This window comes from Camarhynchus parvulus, chromosome 5 (genome assembly GCF_901933205.1).
Source record: "Camarhynchus parvulus chromosome 5, STF_HiC, whole genome shotgun sequence".
NCBI lineage: Eukaryota > Metazoa > Chordata > Aves > Passeriformes > Thraupidae > Camarhynchus > Camarhynchus parvulus.
The window spans coordinates 32,311,040-32,333,487 of NC_044575.1; the positions used below are offsets into that span (position 1 = coordinate 32,311,040).

Genomic DNA, 22,448 nt, shown 5'->3' on the forward strand with positions numbered 1-22,448 from the left:
TTTCTTCTCAGAGTTTTCTGGTCTACACCTTTTCCTAATATTATTTTTTTCTGCATATTTTTCTCTGTTCCTACTTTGAAATGCCTGTCCTTACATTCTCACTCCATTGTTAAACATTTGCCCACATTTAATCTTCTGGTATCACCTAAACAAGCTGGATTTTGTTTCTTATTCTCTAAAATATTGTGAGCCTGCTAACCTGTCTCCTTTCTTCACCATGCCTTTGTGTTCGGGTTCCCTTTTTGGTACTCCTGTGGTGACTACGGACACATCTTCCTGGAGAAGAGACAGCCTCACTTTTACCCAATTGGAAGAAATAAAAATAAATACTCGTCTCTCCCATATTTAGACACACATTTACTTTCAGATTTTAAGGGGACTGCCACTCTGAGAGCAAGTTGATGCGACAGCTCTGTTGGCAATATGAGATGTCAGAACTTCAGAAGATTGAAATTACATTTCCAATTTATGCAAGCTAATAAAATAAAGCAAGATGGAGCAGATTTTAGGATAACATTAAATGTTTGGGGAATTTCATAATTTTTTTTTATATTAAGATTTCCTAGAAGGTGTTTTCTTCTCTAATTTTTTAATTGTTGCTCCTTGACAGAAAAATCGTATGAAGTTTTACTTTGATATGTATTTCTCTTTTGATTTTGCTATTTCTGTGTTGATATTTTTGGTTTCCTTTTCTTTCATGTCTTTGGCACATTATCATCTGCCTTTCCTTTTTGTTGCTTCCAATCTCCTTCTAAAAGTCCTTTTACATTTCTTCCTCAAGGAAGATCCTCAAGCTGCCCTTTCTGCTACACAAATTCTCTCTACCTTGTAGTAATGTCGCCTAAAGTGTGGTCTTGTCAACCCAGATTGGGGTGGTGTTGCTTCCATATATTGGCATTTCCTGAAGGCTTTCCACTTACAGCTTTACCTGGGTTTAGGGTAAGTTAGGCTCTACATGAATGTGATGTCTTACTACCTGGTTCATACTTGTCTTGTTTCTGGTATAAGTATTGTATTTTGCTTCAGAAGCATCAAGCCTGTTTAAAATGGAAAAGTTGGATCAGTTTTGCCTAGAATACTTTTGTGAGAATAGATAATCTCAAATGTAATTTTTAAATGTAAAACCTTAATGAGGTTTTCAGGTTTTAGCCAAGCATTTTTGTAGAAAGTTTCATATTAATGCTTTGTTGTGAAACTGGTTTGCAGTTAACTGATTGAAGTGCAGAATCTCCATTATGTAGGTAAAAGATTTCCAAAGATTTTTGGTGAGAATGGAGAAAAATCAGATGCTGAAATTTCCTGTGAGACAAATGAAATCAGAAAATTGGGATTTTTTTCCTGTCTTCCTGGACTTGAACTGGTAATTCTTGTGAGAAAATGGCTTTGGGTGTTTTGTGTTTACTCTCTGAATCCTGTCTTCAGGCTGGACATGGTAGAACCATGTTGTCAGTTTGGGACCAAACAGGGAAAGTCTTTTCCTAAGTTCACAACATTTTGCCGGCTGTGGACCATACAAATACAGACTCTGGTGGAGCCTGTTAAGTAAACTCAGAGCAACCTGGCAAGAAATCTCCTGTCTTAACTGGGAAGTGGCCAAAACCGACTGCTTCTTATAGAACACTTAGGCTTTAATGCACTGGCATTTCTAATGATAAACTTTTGTGTTGGAAAATCTCAGGTGCATTTTAGCCTTGAAGTGCTACTATGTTACTATCACCAAGTAATAATGATAATCACAGAATCATAAAATGATAACATCAGCTTCTTCTACCTATTAGCTTTATTTGTGTTCTTGCCCCTAATTTGAAACAAGCCAAGATTTCTTATAAGTGAAGTTACTGTATTTTCTCATCTTTGCATCCTGTATTTTACAGCAATGTTTTAAGGTAGTGTTGATAGCTGAGGTAGCCTGCTGGAAGTGGAAGGCAAAAGTGCAGTGATTAATTGCACATTTTGGAATTCTACTTATATTTTTTCTTAAGTGTTTACATTACAAGTCTTTTTCAAATTTCTTATAACAGTTTGTATTATTATTGTATAACTTGAGCACATCTCTGTTGCATTATCAATAATAGTAGAGTATGTATTGATAATGAAATCACATTGCATTATCAATTATAGTAAAGTATGTATTTATTATTATACTAGAAAGACAGGGGATTAGGCATAGACTGTACACTGAGCTGAGAATGTGTCTTCTGGTAATCAAAAGTAAAAGGAGATTCCTTCCTGTGTGCATCAAGACTGATAGAAGAGACAAAGTACTCTGTTCCCTGCTCTCACACAAGAGTGGTGCCAGTGGCTCTCAGAGAGGCTGGGATGTTAATCCCTGGCCATGCTTGCCACTGTGTTTATAGTAGAGCTTAAGTGCTCTTTCAGCAGGTATTAGAGGGGGCCTTTAATTTCCACATCAGTTTGTAGAGGAGCTGGCTTTTTTTGAGTATAACCACATAATGAAGACAGGAGACCAAGGTAAGTCCTTTCCAAGTGCATGACTAACACCTGTGTTGAGGTACCCTCTTAAAAAAAAAACTCACTAATTGTTAGATGCTTGAAGACATTATTTTTTTTCCCCAGGTGTTCTATAGTTTCTGTGAATATGCCTAAATTTGTAGAAAAAAAAGGCTATTTCTGATTATATCTTTAGTAAACGATTCAGAATAGGAAGACTTTATGGTAAAAATTTGATGCCTTAAAATACTGCATTTTAATAGACATTAAGTATGATAGAGGATGATATCTAGTGTTTGTGACTGTTTTACAGACTGACTTTTGGGTATTGGACTCAAATGTGGAAATTACCAAGTAATGTTTTGTGTCTGTATCATTCCAGTTGATTAGATTGCAGAATGGTCCCTATCTGAAAAGAAATATCTAAAAATTGCCATTGAAAAAGCAGTAAACAACGTAGGAGTTTGACTGAGAGCTTTTGTTGAGTAAATGCCTTTTCCATAATTGCAAGAAATTTTAAAGTCAATTTTTTATACTGTATTTTAAATTATATTTATTAGAAATAAAATTACATACTGTTGAAAGCTATTGAAAATGCAGGTCAAACTATGAAAAAAGGCAGGGATATCCCTGCCTCAACGTTGTTGAAGCTTGGTTTTCTTGAAGTACTCAAGTACTTTTTCATTCCATTTCTATGCAAAAGGAGAGAAGACTGCATAAGAGATTAAAGGGGAAAAAAAAAAAAACACAAAGGGAAAAGAAACAGCAGTCATATCAGTTAGTGGTTGCCTATGCTGCAATTTATATAGGTTTCTCTTCAAGTAGAATTCAGACTGAGTTTCAAGTCTCAGCAGAAGTTGCAAAGTATTTCTTAGCTGTCATCGTTCCAGGCATGTACACTTCATGAAGGCAGGTCATTTGGAGTTGGAATATTTGCTTTGAAATAGATATTCTGGGTAAACTTAAAAGTGAACATAATTTAAAAACAGTAGGCCCTTCACTTTTGCTTTCGTTTGCTGCAGTCTTTTACAATGGATTAATATCTTGTTCTATTTTTTTTCAAAATGTATATAGTGATTGCATGTCACTATATATAATTATATATAAATCTAACTATGTCTAGTTTTAGAAATTGTCTTTTGGGGCTTGTTTCTTCATGCATTGGGCATAATTGCAGTATGTGCTATCTTCGATGAATTTTCCTAAGGATCCATTTAATCTTTCTAATAGGGCATTTGCAAAGTCTCTTAGGGAAAAGGGTTAGAAGTGTCTATGGATAAGAATCCTCTTTCAATGGAAAATGGATTTTTATTATTACTGTTTTACCTGCCAAGCTTGTACTCGTAGTGTGACTGCCCTTGATACTGAATACAAAATCAACTCAAATTTCTCTTTCTAAAACCTTTTGATGCCTTTACAAGGCATCTCATTAAGTGAGGTTCCTCTGATATGAGGGGCTGGGTTGGTAGTAGTAGTGCTTCTCCAAAACCTTATCACTGGTTACCCAATGTTGCTAAACTGTTCTTTGCCATTAAAAATAATGGAAGTTCTTGGTTAGGAAATGGTGAATAAGTTTGCCCAAGTTTGAATGTAGCTGGTTTCATATTTGTCTGAGAGGGTTAACATTATTTAGCCTGGTATTTCTAGCATTAAGTACTATGAAATATCAAGACATTTAAAAAAATTATCTCTCTTTTCCTTTCTTATAAAAATCCAAGTGATGTTGAATTGAGCTTGATTAACCAAGGAGTAAATGAAGGCCGAGTATAAGAAAATGTAGCTCTAAATATTTTGAAAAAAATCGTGATAAAATCATTACTAATACAGTTAGATAAATAAATACTGTGCCATTGGTACTGTGGTTTATGTAGCAATCTGCAGGGAAAGGAGAGAAGAGTGGTTGTGTTGTTTACATTCTGTTTTTTGTTTTTACCTGATAAAGAACAGTAAATATTACCTCTGATGATGAAGTCTTCTGTATTGTAAAAGCAAATAATTTGCATAGCACTGGTTTCACAACAATTTTTCAAGTATTGACATACTACTGGTTATTCAATTTGATTAGGATTTATTGTTCATGCATAGAGTCCTCCATCAGAGAGACAGACCTAGTAGTCTTTGCAATTGGTGATGCCTTCCAAAATTTATCCCATAATTCACATGCAGCATGGATAGCAGTGATTACTTAGCACATTCAAAGAATTTTTTTTATGTTATGGTAATACTGTTATTTTCAATAAACCATCCAATACCCAAGTAATTTGAACACTATTCCTGCTGTTTTATTGTATTGTGATATAAACATAAATGCAGTGTTAAAAGCTATACCAATGGTGTCAGACTCCTTAAGGACTTGAGAAAACTGTCATAACTTCTAAAATAACTGATAATCGTTTGTGGGTCAAAAAGAGCAACATGCTGTATTGCTTAGCTTTCTGCTTTCTTTTTCTCAAGGTTTGTCTGAGATTTAATTTTATGTGAAGTACACAAAACACTGTCAGTGAAACATTATCACTTTGTAAAAGCTGTTTAGAATATGGTCTGGCACAAAATGTGCAGAAAATTAAAAAAGAATACTCACAACTTCTTGCATAGAGCTGAGTTGTATATATTATTTGAAATTGTGACCAAAACCAGAATATGTGATGTGACTGCATCTTGATATTTGCGAGATAAGCCTAGAGCTAGAACCTTAACTTTTAAAATTTAAAATTATATGCATAAATATATATGTATAGAATTAAATAAATATGTATAAGTAGAATTTAATATATTTAACTTCCTGTGTTTGCATGTGTGTGTGTAAATACATGTAGCTCCTTACAGTTCTGAGGGGTTTGTTTTGTCCTATTGTCCTATAGTATTTCCATTTAAATGCATATTTTGATTTTTCTTCTGGGACTAGGTGGAATGCCTTTCCATTGCACTACTAAAAGAACAATCCACTTGAACATTATATTTTTCCCTAAAGGGATGGTCTGTTCTAGTCATATGATATTATTTTTCACAGAGTGATATTAACACTGATGATGTAGTGATTTTATCTTGATTCAAAATGTTTTGTTCTGGTACTAAAAATATTAAGGAGTATCTTATGTATCCTGCAAGACTGTTACACTCAGTACAGTAGGTCCACATGGCCTCCAAATTCCCATTTTATACCTTGTGCTCAGAGTATACTGATATATTTTTCAGCATAACTTGATATTGTTTTGGAATGTTTCTCTTAAGATTTGGAATCACTGCTATCATTTTAGTAATGCTAGGTAACCTTGTCTTTTTTTCAAACACAAAAAAGCCAGTGATGGAAAAATATCCAAACAAATGCACTTTATAAGAGAATCAAACCTGAAAATCATAGTGTGGCATTTTGTGCTTCTCTGCGATTTAGGAAAGACATTATTGAAAGCTGCGTTTTTTTCATCAATATAAGTAAATGATGTAATAGATGAGTAGCATAAAATAACACCACGTATGTGCAGAATGCTCTTTGTTTTGCTCAAGAAATTTAAATCCTCAATGAATTCTTATTATGGGAAGTGCAGTGTAGCCACTGTAGTGCTGAAACAGTCATTATTGTGTCAATACTTAAATTTAAAGCGGATCACTTCCAAAAATTAGACAAAAATGTATATCAATGTAGAAAGTGAGGTGGTTCGGTTTTAAAGAATATTTTATCAGGATTGCTTTAAATTTGTAAAGGCTGTAGAAAAATTTGAAAATCATGTGCATACCTTCATTAAGTTCAGTTTTATTCACTGTTTTCTTTTTCATATGATTTCTAGAATCAATGTTATTTAGGCAAAAGAAAGATAAAGAGCCTTACCATACCAACTTAATTTGGTGAAACAAATATCAGGTATTGCATTGTTGAGATTCCTAACAGTTTTAAATCATTTTCAAACCCTGGTGACTTTTGGAGAAGTAACAAAAATGTTGGTCAAGATTAAAGGAGGGTTCATGAGGTTTCTGTTCCAAGTACAAAAAGAAAGATGCTTTTCTTTTGGACTTGTGTTTTCAATAGACTGTTTTCCTCTAGTTTTTGAAAATCCCGTGTTCTGCTTTTATGTAAGGAGGAGTGATTATAAGATCAGAAGAGAGGATTATTGGCAGCGCAGATAATAAGAATATTTCTGAGAGAGTTTGTCTAAAACATGTTGTCATTGGGAAAAATTAAAATTTGCAGTATTTATTAGAGGTCTTGTGTGAGTTTTTGTGTACTCACAGTCCATGCCAAGATTATCTGCTCATCAAAGTAATAGCAGCATAATGATTTAGTAGTTTGAAAATGGGTGTATGAAATTCTGAAGAAATTTTTAGAGGGGCACAATTTACCAACAAATGAGCACATAGAACAAGTGGCATTGTTTCTTGCAGTAAATTTTCAGGTGAAAATGGTACACCTTTCTTCCCAACTGACATTTCTTTGACCATAGTGGCCTACAGATTCCCATTAGAGTAATACCAAATGAAATGTAGTAAATCTTACTTCCTCAGCCATGCCTTGCTTCTCATACATTCATTATCAGGTAATTTCACATTCCAATAACTCATGTCACTATAATAATATTTGCTATAATACTTGTTCTATATTAAAAAAAGACTTTGGCACTTTGAGAGAAGATACCGTTTTAAACTAAAAAACCTGTGAAAGCCTCAGGGTTTTTAATTTATCTGTCAACAGTTAAAATTTTTGAATTCATTGTTCACTTAATTACTCTACATGTACTTCAGTGTTATATTTTTTGTGACAGTTCAGGAATGATTACAAATCTTTTGCATCTTCACATGATAAATTAGTTATAAAGTATATTCATGTTAGACATGACTCAGCATACAGGTAGATGTGAATTAGCTGTTTGTAAGGGTCTAAGTTAAAAATATGCAGACTTACTGATAAAATGTCTGCTTTTCCATCAAGGAACTTTTAGGTTGAAACTTTGTTTTTTATTCCTGTTAAAATACATATTTTTTATTCAAGTACTTCAGATTACTGAATGTGATTGATATTTCAGGTAAGTGGCAGTGATCATTTTGGACTGTGTTTGCATGACTTGTTCAAATATTACATTGAAGAATTTTATATCTTGATCAACCTTAAATGAAAATTACTTTTTCTTACAGAATGTGATATTTTACTCCAGCACAGTATGCTGCAATTGTTATTTGTACAAGGCTAGTTGCTGAAAAGCTTAATTTTACAGTAAAATATTGGTGGAGAGTCTGATTTATAAATACTTTCAGGGGCTCTTTTCTACAAATACTGGACATTGCAAAGGCTGAACATTCAGTACTATGAAAAGATATTCTCTAAATGGTAAAGATTTGTACAGTTCTTTGGAGTTGAAGTAATTAGAACAGTGCAAGCAAACTGTCCTATTGAAAGTAGTTTTCCTTTTAAAGTAAGTAGAGTTCTCTGGCAATGTGAGAATGCATGTGTGTGTGTGTGTGTGTGTGTGTGTGTGTGTGTGTATCAGTGCACATTATGCAGATTTCAAAGCTATGAAATGCAGTTTTGAAAGATGTAGTATATGGGAGAATGAATTATCTAAATTTATATAAACATATCTACTTACCAGAATTGTTAGTGTAAGTGAAATTGACTTATTTAGCTGGAAATTCTTACATGATTTAGAATGTGTAAAAATAAGCAGGCAACTACCTTGCTGTCACATTGGGACACCTAAGAGTTAATTTTGGAGAGATAAAAATGATTGTTTTTTTCAAATTTTTTTGCACAAAAACATAAGGGAGAGAAGAAGATTTGGTTCTAATGGACAAAATAGCTCATTTTCATTTAAGACATGTTTTTCTTCCATAGTTCTGAGTCTTGTGCTGTTGCATGTGGTAAAAAACCTACAAAAGGAAAAGTAGGTATCATATCATGACTACAGCTTTACTTTCTCAAAATGGACTGTTTGCTCACAGAATGACTAACAAGAATCGAGTTACTTGCATGCCTCAGTATTTGCCAGCATGTGTTCTGAAATACTTCATTAAATAACACTGCTTTGACAATACTTACATAGAAGCAAATGAGACTAGACAATTCTTGTATGGGATTTTCGTAGAGTAACTTCCTTTAGTGGGAGTCTGGTAATGACTTGAATGACCCAAACCATGGTGTATACCTCAAATAACCAAAGCAAGAGAGTCTGTTCAGTTTTGTAGGTGCTGTACTGGATCCATGTCTTGTTGGTCTTCATTGTGGAGGGGTACCTTGTCATTAGCATCTAGAAATTGGTCAGCATGGAGGCTGTGTGGTCAAAGCAAGGGAAAAAGACCTTGTGTGTGTATTCAAAAATTTAGTTTACATCTGGCATTTGGCTCTTACAGTTTGTTAAAGATACTATTTAAAAAAAGAAATCCAAAAATTAAATTCTGCCTGTCTGAGGTCAGAGTATGATGCAAGTGAACTGAGTTTCATTATCTAAAACCATGAAACTTCTCTTAACAAGAAACATACAAACTAATATTTCTTTGACCCTTCTCTTGATTTAGTAAGTGGTTTGTCTTCAGCAAGACATTGATTTGTGACATAATAATATAGGCCAGTGCCTGCCTTCGTAACACAAATACTATTATTATTTTTTTTTCATTCTGAAGCATTTATACATGTTGGTGGGTTAAAATCCTAGCTTTTAAATCCAATCACAGATTTGAGCTACCAATTCTGGATGAGTATAACTGCTCTTGATTGCAAAATAGTTACACATAAAATCACCAGCACTTACAATATTCAGTGTAGCATCAGAACAGAAACATGCTTGATTTTACTTGGCTGTTTTGTAGTTGTTCACTGGCATCTTGTTGTCTGATGTAATGTCATTTATTCAATCTGGAGTTGACTGTTCAGGTTAATTTTGGCTATTAAATTAAATAATCAGTCTTTGTGGAGGTGATTTTGTAAATAAGATTTCCTGGAAGGAGTGTCTGCAGGCAAGTTTGCTCTGTAATTATTTGAATATTTAAGAGTTGGAAGTCCCAAAGGTGAAGCAGACATTTATTTGAAACCAATTCTCTGCACAAAATGCAATTAAAAAAAAATTTGTTCAGCTGGAGACTTTTGCTTCATTGTCAAAGTCTTTGAAGCCCTATGGCTGGAATATAGGCCTCAGTTAACAGTTACTAGGTTAATAGGTTAAAAGAAAAAAGGCCAGTTCTGTAGAAAACTCTTAGGTAGCCTTTAAAATAGTGGATGTCTGTTAGTTTTTATTTTAGTATTCTATGTTTTTTGATAAATATGTCTAACTATATTAGATTTTACCAAATGCCTAATGGGTTTAGTATGACACTTTTTAAATTGCAAAAATAAATCAATTAATCGAAATTAAATAATTTAGAAAAAAAATGTGAAATAGTGTGGGATTCTAAAGTGATGTAGCAAGTTTATTGACTTCTGTGAAAATAGTTAATATATATAAAAAAAGAATTCATTAATGAATGATTTCTAATTAATAAGACCAATCATTCACTTTGTAAATGCAGCTAAATGGAGAATCAGTATATCAGGAAAACTTGCATTTATGGTGTGGTATGTGGCTATAGTGGAAGATTTTTCCTGGTTTTCCATTTCTCCTGTTTAGAATGTGATTCTAGCCTTTTCAATACACTTCTGTTTGATATTAGACTTTGAGAACGGTATTTCTGTCTGTTTTGCTCTTCCTTTTTCCTTTGCTGTGGTGTGTGTATGTGATTATGTGTAAACAAATGTATGCCTGCACCATCACCCTGAACATTTGGCACTTCTAGGTAGGAAGAGGAGCATGTCCTAATTAAATGTGGTTATTGTGAGATTGCAATCAGACACTGAAGGCGCCCCTACACTGAATTAATAGATAGTGGGTGGGTGCGTGTGGTGGGTGTGCAGTGTTTCAGTAATTGCATTTGTAAAACTCTGGAAGTTAGGCCATTAGTTTTGCTTAAAGGTGGGTGGTAGGGTGCCTATGTCCTATGAAGGGCATTTGTAAAAATATATCTAATTAGCTCTTAAAGTAGATTAGTTACATAGTATTATTGCCTTGTATAGATACCATTATTCAGTAATTTCCTTCTAAAGCAAGTTGAGATAAGGCCACTGAAGACTTCTGAACTTAATAATGAGTGTTCACACAGGGATTTCATGTAAATCCACGTTATGTTAATTCCCACCTGGTTTTGGAGCTACTTCTTCCTAAGGAATTAAGGCATGAGATAGATGTGTTTTGAGGTCCCTGTGTGGAAGACAAGAAAGTCCCAGATGATATATAGTGATCTGCAATCACTAAGATGATCTATGTGATTTGTAGCTAGTCTTCAGAGCCTTACCAAATAGTGGGTTTTCAATTTGACATAGACTTATTATATCCTTATGTCTCAGGAATATTTCCATACTGTCTTTGATTACTTGCAGCTGCATCAGACAGACATATCAAAGCTTAGAGAAAAATCACATACTCTGTTTGGAATCACTATAATCAGTGATCTTAGAATGCTTCAGAAATTATAAGGCAAAGCTCATATTTAAGAATTTTCCACTCAAATAATGTAGAAGCCTAAAAGTCCTGTTACTAAGGTATATATTGTCAGTCACCCACCTGCAAATATGTGGTGCTTAATTTGAAGTTTTGCAACTGTATGGTAATCGCTATGTAGGCACAAATAACCTTAACCATTAATTTAAGTATGGATAACAATTTTCAGTTATTCATACAAGCTTTAAGAAGGATATTAATTGGAAAGAAAATTTCATTTAGAGACTGTATTTTGTATGTGGGTCATAAAAAATGAACTCTGTTGTGGCAAAGCTGTGAAGCACATGTAAAAAATTGAATGTAGTTTAATAATTCTTCAGCTGTTTATACTTCTTTTTCTTACAAAGATCTGTACTACAAAGTAAATTTTTAGGGATATTCTGCATTTTTCTGAATGGCAGTGCTCAAAATTTCTTGCAATACACATGAATAGACATAGGCACAGGTCTAGCACTTAATTTTTCTTTGTTAATATTTTGGCTGTTGTATGCAATATTTCATTTAAGATAGACATTATTAAGGTGGTGAATAGTGCTGTGCGGTGATATGCTTAGCAGTAACCTTTAGTCATAATGTGATATCGTCTGAATGTCTTATTTTGTTCAGCTTTCTCTGGCACTGATGAAGCCTAAGGCTGCTGTTTCTTTGAGTTGCTGATAATTTTTTATCTGATTAACTGACACATTTAGTTGAAATCAGACACAGCCCTTAGGCTGGGCATGGATTTAATTTAAAAAGTATCAAAGGTTTGCACTGTGTGCTGTTTAATCATCATGTTTATCAGGCAAAGAAAAATTACCAGAAGGACCATAGGGAGAGGGTTATCTTAAGGAGCAGTAACTTGGGAAATTGATAATAACTCTGAGGTAATTTACAGCTAACTTTTACATTCATTAATATAACATTTTCCACTAATAGTTACAGTGCATGTAATATACTAATTAAATTGAAAACATTAGCACTAATTTTCTTTTTGCTGAACTCTGAAAGGGTCAGGTAAAGACATTAAAATATGAAATTATAGAAAACCTCTGGACTGATACCACTGCAATAAATTTTTTACTTACTAGTAGAGTACTTATACCAGTACTAATGCTACAATGCATATGTAATAATTTCCTTAGATTACTGTTACAATCATTAATTGAAAAAAAAAGCAAAAATAAAGTAACAGTGTGCTAGTGTAAATTAATCTGTTTAGCTGTGAAGCTGTATGTTAGAATTGTACATGGATGTAACAGAGGCACCTTAAAAACAGCAGTGATGTTTTGGAGCTTTCACAAAACTGTTAAATTTTTATACTATTTCCTGATAGGAAATGCAGCCAACAGTAATTCATAATACACAAAGAGCAGAAATTTTGAATTATGTTGTTCATGAAACTGTTTAAAATAATAAATAACTTTAAAACTAGAATACCTTAAACATGAATTGTGCATTTTAGTACAGTTTCAAAGATCAATTAGCTGCTCTAACACAATTGTTTATGAAGATTATTGTCTTGTCATCTGAACAGGAATAAATTAACTGCTATGACAAGATATACACAATTATAATTGTGTAATTTCACTTACTGTTAAAACATAGCTAATAATAATCTTAGGTACATTGAAAAAAAACTACTAAAATTGTCTTATTTAGTTGCTTTTTAAAAGTTTATTTTTCTACCTGCGTTTTGAAATGAGTACTTTTCCTAGCTCTAAAGGGGAAAAATAAGTTCTAAAATGTCATATGGAAAATAAAACTTTGTTAGCATCTGTGTACATTTGTGTTTGGCATCTGGTTTTATATGCACATTGCATGTTTTGTAATACTTTATGACAGAGGATATTGTACTGAGTATAAATGCTTTCTGAATTATCCAAATACTCCAGAGAGCAGTTTATTTTTACTTTAGAGTAGCCTATTGCACTAGAAACATATTAGTAAAGTTTACATAGGTAAATCATCTCTTAAATTAACAGTATATGATGCTTTTTAAAATAATAATTAAAAAATCTACTCAACCTAAGAAAAAACCACCTTTTCATATTAACTTTCCTCAGATGTTTTTTCTGTTATCTGTTGCTCTTTATATGATACAGCATGTAACATCTTTCCTTCTGAATTTTCCCAAATTCACTTCCTCAGCTTTTGAGTTCTGTGCAGATCCCTGATATTTACCTGCAGATGTCAGCTTGGTTTACCCTTACTGAGTGCAGTTTTGTGAACATGCTTTTAATGGTACCAAACCTGATCAGATTCCACATTAAAAGTGACGGCACTATTGATTCTGGGATGGATTCTCTGCTAACCATGATCAACTCTTAGTCAAACAAAATGCTGTCTGTTTGCAAGGTGTCCAATAGCTCTTTCAATACCAAAGAATAAGTCCAGGGAAGCAGTAGTTTTTAGCTAGTACTCTTTGCATGCTTCAGCTGCTGAGCTGAATATACTGTGGGACAAGGCTTTATGTAAGCTTTGTCCAGCTGAGGAGTTTAGAAGGTTATGAGACCAGTTTTTTTCTGTTCTGCCTCATGCTCCATCCTTCTTCCTTTCAAATCTTCTTACTCCTTGAATTTGTGCCACTCCAGCCCTCATTTGTTGAACTGGACAAAATAGGGGGATTGAATTCATTCCATTTCACTGAATTTAAGTATATTAACTCGTTCTCCCATTTCAAAGCATATATTAAGTATACTGGTGTTTCTCCTCATGGAAGCTATTGTCTAGACAGTGATGAAAGTTTATATTTGCAGTTTACCATAAGAACTGAATGAAAAGAGATGGCAATAAATAAATACCCGTGAGAATTTTTTCAACATGAAAAAACTAACCAGTTTTTTTTGCTAACCACAACTGCAAAATGACATGATATGCTGCCATTTCAAAAGAAAATTAAAACTTACGTATTATCAAAGGAAATAAACCAGAATAAGTGTAGACAATCTCCTATGTTATTATTTAAATAATATTTAACATGTTGTAAGCAAGCAGCCAATAATAGCCTTGTTTTTGCATTACTAACATCAAGATACATTGCATACACGTGTGCATATTTGTGTTTTCTTGTGTACCTATATATATATGCATTCATAATCATGCACATCCAATGTGATACAGATTCGTAAAGTAAAAAACACCCAAACAACCTCAAAACCTATGAGAAATCTTTTTGATACATTAGTTTCAAGTTTAGGCCATTGTTTCAATAGTTATTTAGTAAATGTTCTGTGACCTTCTGTGGATTTTAAAGTTCCATTATCATAGGATGGTTATGAAATTTCCTGGGACTCATGACTAGAATTTTTTAAATCCCAAACAAGTAGGTTTGTGCAATAGATCATTTTAGTATGGAAGTACTGTGTTTGGATAAGAACAGAACATTTAAGTGTCTACTTCCATTTACTTTTTTTTTTTTTAATTTAAGGGAGTTTTCTTAGCAAGTATCTTTGATGATGCATATATTTTGTCAGAACTTGAAAAACAGAATGAATAAAAAATATTTTTATGGCTCTGTGAGCTTGTTAAAAGTGTATTGGGCAAGTCAGTCACCATCTTCATGGATGAACAGGAGATTCTGTAAATCTCTCTATTTGGGAAATAAGATTTCACTCCATATTTGAGGGTATCATCTTTTTTTTTGAAGTTTGTGATATAATTACTCTGTAATATCTCTCATCCACCTATTCATTTCCCATTGTTAGAGAAAGAAGAGTGTACATAGTGCAAATATATATAATGAAAATATATGGTAACTACAGATGGTGTAGTTACCATGTATTAGTGGTAACTACAGATATGCCATGCATTGTAATAAATATTATGATGATAATGAACATCATCTCATTTGTTTTGATGAGGTAAGAGAAATGCATGTGTTATTAAACAGGTTGCTCAGAAAAGTTGTGGATGCCCTATCACTGGAAATGTTCAAGGCCGGGTTGTATGGACCTTTGACTCAACCATTCAACGATTCTGTAATAAAGGAAAGTGGAAAACTGCATATGATCTATGGATTTATGTGGCCACAGAGAATAATCTACTTGTGAGACAGCAGTTGTATACCCTTCTGTTTGTTTGTATCAGACACTTCAAAAACATTACTTACTGAATTTAGCTGATGGCATACTTTGCCTCTGGTAACTTAGAACTGTGATGAATTAATAACATAAGCAAAAATATAGGTAATATTTTCAGACATATTGGTTGATGTCTGTACATTGTGACAGAGGACATTCTGAAGGAATTGCTGGGGTTATTATTTTTACATAAAAATAAAAACAAACAGTATTTATCTTGTTAACATCAGTCATGTTTTCCAAGACTGTTACACAACTTTCTAACCATTTTAAAAAGAATGTTAAAGACTGCAACACACTTTTGAAATATCTGAAGATTCAAGAAGGCTTCATGAATCAGTTCATCCAATTTATTTAAAGAAAACTGCGCTTGTACAACTGTGTTTACTTTTTAAGCAATGTTACTGTAGATGGGTGAGTTGAGTAACTTGAAGTATCTGTGATTTACCTTTATTCTAAAAAGAGCTTTGAAACATTGCACTGAAATCTCAAAGGGAAGCAGAAATAATATTATATGGATAGTAGTAATAATAATAATGATAATAATTTTTGGATCCATCATTAGATAAAGTGAAAGATAAAACAATTTTTTTCAGTCCTACTACTCCTAGATACATGAGAAGCATCAACCTGAAAACTGTTTCATTTGGCATTAAGCTTCATATTAATGGATCTATCCATTAATCACATGGGGAAGTACATAATTTAAATAGTGATGTATTTTTCAGATTGTCAGAATTGTTTCGACCAGGCAAAAACTCCTGGTGCAGTCAGCAATGCTTCACCATCCAGCTGATACAGTCAAGGGGCACTTCACTGCTCAGTTTGCTTGGCCAAGGCTTAGTAGGACTTCTGAGATCATAGAGTAGGCCAAAAGAGAAAAGCAGGGGCAGGATACATCAAGAGGTATATAACTGAAAAATTTATTGTAACATCTTGCTGCAAACTTCTTCACAGGATTTGCAACAGGTCCAGAAAGTAAATCATGGGGTGTAGTTATGATTGACCTTGATTAAAAGAGGAAAACAACTTTTACCGAAGTCTAGATGGAGCAAACTTTAGAAAAATAAAGTTCAGCATGTTGACTGGGACTCAAGCAATATTAAAATGCAAGATCTCACAAAATACTAGAACTATGTGCATTTAGAAATGTTACATTCTCAGTGGGTTTACAAGAAAAAATAAAGTGCAATTTGTTGGCTTAGGTAATTTAATGAAACAGAGAAAATGTGTCTTGGAAAAGCTTTTTTTATAGCAGAATGTTTAAAAGATGAGTAAGTTTCCCGTGAGTTTTCTTGTTCTGGTGTTAAGATAGAAAGAGTAATCTCACACTTTCTTGTGCTGTGTACATGGAAAATGCTAACAATTCAGTTAATTGTATGATGTATGTTGCTGATAATTATTTGTAGGTGGACTAGCTAACCTGTCACTTACAGGCAAAAGCTGGAAGAAATTTTCAGGATGTCTGGAAAACCACAGGATAATCTGTTACGTCTGATACTTTTCAGTTACCTTGGTTATTTCTTCTCTAGAGATGGTACTTGAGTCAAGTAGACTGCATTAGAGTAATAACCATGTAGTAGGTCAGCTGAGCTGCTCGCTTCTGTGGCAGAACTGCACTTCAGCCTATTCTGTTCCGTGTACTGGACACAGAAAAAATAATTATTCTTGGTTGATTCTGCAAGTAGAGATATTGAATCTACAGCTTAAAACATTATATACTGTGTCATTGATATTCCATGTGTTTTTTCAGGACAAAGAAGGAGTAGAGGGTGTATCTGTGGGAGCCATTCTTTCTGACTACCAGAGAGTTCGAGTGGAAGATGTGTAAGAACATACTAATCCTTATCAGAATACACATTTTGGAGAGCACTTGTCTGTTTTCTAACTCAAATTTAAAGCAGAGACAGTTGCCTGATTTCTCATGTTCTATGATACCAAATGTATTCTATTCATTAATATAGGTATTTCTTTTTTTCTTTTATTTTTCTTCCTTTTTTCCCCCCAAAACCATGTGTTCATTAGTAAAAATCTAGTAGAAACTATACCAGAGTTTTTGACTGCTCTTCAGATCTCTCTGCATCTCTTGAAAATACTCAGAGATTTGGTATTAAAATAGTTGAGTAGGTTCAGTTCTTTGATTTCAACAGGAAACTCACTCAATTCCAATGACTACAGTGTTGTGGTCAAGTCCCTCTGTTTTTCATCAGTGTTTTGATATAGAGGAACGTCCTGTGACTTGTTATAAGGAATTAGACAGAAGAGAATCTTACTAAGCACATCTTCCCTTAATGCCTTAAATGTAAAATTTGTTATTATTAATCAGCAGCTTTCATTTGTCATTCATATTATGCGCAAAGGTCTATATAAATCATGATTTTTTTAGGAGTCTTAATTTAAAAAGAGCATTATGGAATGGTAGTTGTGTCTGTTATGTAGGCCAATATTTGATCTGAAAAAAGATTTTCACTGTATATATCTGATGAAATGCAAAACCACCTGTGTTAAAAATTAATTATAGTTTCATGATTTCATTAATGATTTGTTGATGATGAAAGCGAGTATCTGGAATCCTTTATGAGCTGTAACAATGGTGAAATTAATGCTATGTCAACTCAGCTCACATCAGCAAGTTACAGAGCACATTTGTTTTCTTTAAAGTTTACATAGATAAATTACAGTCAGAAATAACTCCTTTTTCGTTTCCTTTATACTTAAACATTTTAATAATTGCCTCACATGTTAGTAGGATAAAAAAAAAATCACTTTTGCTGATTGTTTTACATCTTTACCACAGCTAAGAGATTGACAGGAAATCACAGTATTTCAAACAGGCATGATTATTTCCGAGCTTGTAAAGTAAAATACTTCACATTGATCTGTAGATTTAGCCCTTGCAATAAGGTTGTTTCATATGAGCCATCCCAATTAATTCAGCTAATTTTTTAGCTGAATTTAGGCACACAAGTAACTACTTTATATTCAGAGCTGCTAAGTAGTTCTATTACAAAACTTAGTGCTCTTTTAAAGCATATCAAAGTAATAAGAAAACCAGTCAGATTATATGAGTGCTAACTATGCATTTACATGTCAACATTAAGCATACATTTAACTATATAGTCTTCCTAATCATACTAGTGGGTCTGTCTGACATAAGGAGGAATGCCCATATATGTGAGAAAGACCATGTATTAGGAAAAACATGATAATTGACAAATAAATGTAAATCTTAAGGACTCTGAACTAGTCCCATAGTTAAATGTTTAGGCTTTTCAGAGACCTTACACATTTAATCACCAGCTGATGTTTCTTGACAATTTACAGAAACATTACCTATCCATAATGAATAAACAATCAAAGCTATGTATCAAATGCTGTCTATATATGATAGGTATCAAAAAAAATTATTAACTTTACAGTAAAAAGTTGTTAATTTTTATCACAAGCTGCATACATTTTCCTGAATGATTCTTTTCCTTGGGTGTTGATCCAGATCACAGCAACAAATTCAGCATATTGTACTAGTGACATGTGCCATGTTTATCACAGAGCAGTAACTTTGTCCTTAGCTGTGTTCACAAAAGTGATGACTTCCTAAGGTGCTAATTGCTTTGTATCTCAAAAGGTTTAGGAACACATTTTGTAATGGCTTTACTTACATTCCTGTGCAGATCTGTTTAGCTCAGTGAGTTGCGTCTTATGTAGATGAATCATACTCAGAACAAGTTTATTTATTTCTTTTTTAATATATATTAGACTTAATATCTGTAAGGAAATATCTGAACAGTAAAGTGTTGTACTTGAAATTATAGAAGAAATATTATTTCAGGATATGAAAAGAAAGAAACTTTCATTAATTTTACAGTAATAATGCTGTGTAAAAGCATTATACGTGGCTTTATCCAATTTTTTTGTTTGTTTTTAAGGTGCAGAAGGCTTAATCTTCAGCCTTTAGCTTACCTCTGGCATTGGAACCAGGAAATACTGCTTAAGGAAATGATATCATCTAATGTTCAAGCCATAATCATAAAAGTGGCAGCTTTTGGTATGTATTCAGATTCTGAGAAGTATTGTCTACTGAAATTTCCAATGGACAAATCCACAACATAACAGGAGAAAACAGAACCTTTGTTGTACATTTTAAGATAGGAAATGTTAATATCAAGAAAATTATAAAAAATGGCTCAATACCAGTAGTGATGTCTGAATAATTAATTTAACAGGATGCAATTCGTTCTTAAAGGGGACATGGAAAAGCTGGAAAACAGTTCTTCCTAACACAGTCATTAAATTCCTCTCATATTTTTTTTGTTCTGGTTTGGTTTTAATTTGCAGTAAAGATGCATGTATAATTCAGTAGTTCACAGTATTGTCATTTATAGATGATACAGGCTTGTGACTAGACAATATTATAAAGCAACCGTGAAAGTTTTAATAGAAATACATCAAGTTAATATCAAACAAGATATAATTCTGAGGCCAAAATATTTTCTGCAACAGCAGACTTGGAGTTGGTAAATCATGAGAGCAAACAGAAATAATTCATCATTGCCTCTATTTTTTTTTTTAATATGTAAAATGTAGTTGCTTAGAAGACCGGAAAATCAACATCTTTTCATTATCAGGTGTATATAAAATGAAGTTATAAAACTTGAAGCAAATCAATATGAAAGTTAACCTATCTGTTTATTGCTTTAAAGTAAAGGTAAGGTCAAATGAAGTTTTTTTACAAAGGCTTATGGAATGATGTGCTGTTAAAGCCTAAGGAGGACATGAGAAACATGTTAATAATGCAATATATTAATTTCAGGCCCCTATGCAGTTTTCTATTTCAGAGTAGCAAATAAGTTTTAAGCATAACATTTGACCAAAGGACCTTTTCTTTTGGAGTTGACTATAAACTTGTGGAGCAAACAGTGGTTTGTATCATACAAGTAGCATCAGTGGTTAAAAATGTATATTTGGAAATAGTGTTGCATAGTCTTTTATTAGAAGTCCAATGTCTGGTTTACCTGGGCAAGTTTCCCATCAATACCTAATCTCTCTTTCTCTCAAGGAATGCTTTATAATAAAGTAATTTCTCCTTCATTGTTAACCAAGATTTTAATTATAATCCCTTTAGACTGGATGGATTAAATTAATTTTTAAAAATTAATTATTTTTTAAAATTTTATTTATTTCTTCCTCTTTATCTGGTATAGTTTCTAACTTAATTTTACATTGTCACTATGTTGGTCTCACTCTGTTGTTCTGTAGGATCTGCTAGGGCTGAGAGGAGGATTAGAATGATTAGAAAAATATCACATGCCCTCATTTATTTACAACTAACAAGCAATGTAATTTATTCACATTTTCCTGAATTTTGGGAGGTCAGTTACAAATACATAGCAATTGAATACCATGTTTTCTACTACAAAACACTTGGTTTTAAATTGGGGGAAAAAGAAGGTTTCTAAAATAATTGTTTTCAGGCCATATAAAATATATTTTTATATTTATGTTATATTTTCATAAAATAGAATGTGTTTGTTGCTTATACTGGCATGTAAAAAAAAATGAAGTCAACAAAGCATATGTAACATGTTTTTTCACATCAGAATTATTTTTAAAGAAAATATATTATTTAAATAATAGATAAAACTGTTTCCTAAATAGACATCATTGATGACCTGTCATGCCTGCAAGCAAGATAAGCTTGTCTTTTGTATTCTACAGTCTTAAAAAAACTTAAAATGCACTGGTTAGTGCACAAAGAGTGCTTTGTGGGCTATTCATTGGAAGAGCGAATACCATAAATACTTGTAGATAGCAATTAGATAGAAAATCACTCAGAGTTATTTTTCCTTTTTATTTTTTTGGCTACAGGTAAAAGAAAGATCTTATCAGAGTCAATTTCTCACCTGCCTCAGGCAGACGTAATTAGATGTAAGCAAATTTAATGGAGCTTTTGTGCTCTGGGGCCATTCTGTAATGCTTTAATAATTGCATGCCTTATTAAAGTGGATTTAAGGTATGAAGGCTGTTTAACATATCAAGTGGCAAAGAAGATAAGATATGGTTTAACTTTTTGCCTTTTAGATTAATAATCAAAGCTAAACTGCAATGAAAATATTTAAAATAACAGATTTAGGAGTCTGAAGGGTAATGCATTAGGTGATACATTGTACAGTTGTTAATGCAAGAAGCAAATCTGTAACCTGAGCTTGACATTCATCAGCGCTGGCATAGTTGTACACTCGCCTTGTCCTGTTTTCCATTAACTCAGTGCCAGTATTGACAAGGTAAAAGCCTGTCGTTTTATGTAGAAAACACATAATTATGCAAGTAAATGAGCATTAGTTTAGTACATTTCCCTAAATCCACCATTACAAATTAATACCATAAACCTTGCCAGTGGCAAGAGTTTTCTATCTCAGAGTAGTGTAGTTTTCCAGATGGGATGCCAATTGCTCTCACTTATATGCAAAAAAAGTATTGTTAGCAACCTTTTTCACATGCCTTCTGTTGATCTATAAGTAGATCAGCTTTCTTTCCTTTAGAGTGTATTTCAAAAGCTTTAATGATGAGAGAAAAACATTCCATGATCTAGCAGCAAACCTGAGCACTATATATATGTATAAAAGCTACTTCTGAGTATTTATCTTCAGCGCCATTTTCTTGCTGCTAAAGATGCCTGTATGATACATCATACTTTTTTCTTTGAAATATACCCCTCTTCAGTGGAAATCCAGAAATTGAACAAAAAAACCATAAAAGCTGAAACTTTGAATCAGGGCTGATCAGTCTGCATATGAAGTGGAGCTCTTTTATTTCATCACTATGGTCTTTACCTTGTAGGTCCAGCTGCTATGACTGCCTATAGACATTCTACATGCTCAGCCTTGGGTAGAGTTGAAATCACAGGGTCTGTGGAAACCTAAATTTTAAAGTGGTATGGGCCTTAGTTACTATGCAGGCTATTTCCCAATGGAGTAATGAGTCCTTAGGGAGATAGTGCCATCTTCTGTCTGTCAGGAAATCCCAAGTTCCTTCACTAAAACGCGCGGTCTGTAGTAACTATATTTAACATGAAGCTCCTTTGGTGTGATAGAAGATATTGATGCTTTCTTCCTATGGTCTAGAAAATTGGTATACTCCTGCTATTCATGGAATCCACTAACCTGATAGTTGAGGGATGTGTATGTTTTTGCATATGACTTTTTAATTGAAAAGGAAAGAATATTTCTTCTTTGTATAATGAATCTATTAATCAAACCCAGCCACCTGGGTGTCTATGTTACTGTTTATTTGTATGTCTCTAGTGTATAGAAGTGAAATCCTGACTGACTGAAATTGATAGCCATACTCCCATTAGTTTTCACTGAGGTAAAATTTACATGTAAAGAGCTACATTAAAAAAGACCTAGCACCACATAGTTCCTGG

General features: G+C 33.2%; 1 protein-coding gene across 2 annotated transcripts in view; it reads left to right on the forward strand.

Moving 5' to 3' along the window:
* DPH6 (diphthamine biosynthesis 6) overlaps positions 1–22,448 on the forward strand; it is a 183,825-nt gene that overhangs the window by 22,734 nt on the left and 138,643 nt on the right. For both annotated transcript variants that reach the window (XM_030948760.1, XM_030948761.1), the window contains exons 4-5: positions 16,779–16,852; positions 18,952–19,070. In XM_030948760.1, coding sequence (XP_030804620.1) covers positions 16,779–16,852; positions 18,952–19,070 — 193 coding nt within the window. The remainder of the gene's footprint in view (positions 1–16,778; positions 16,853–18,951; positions 19,071–22,448) is intronic.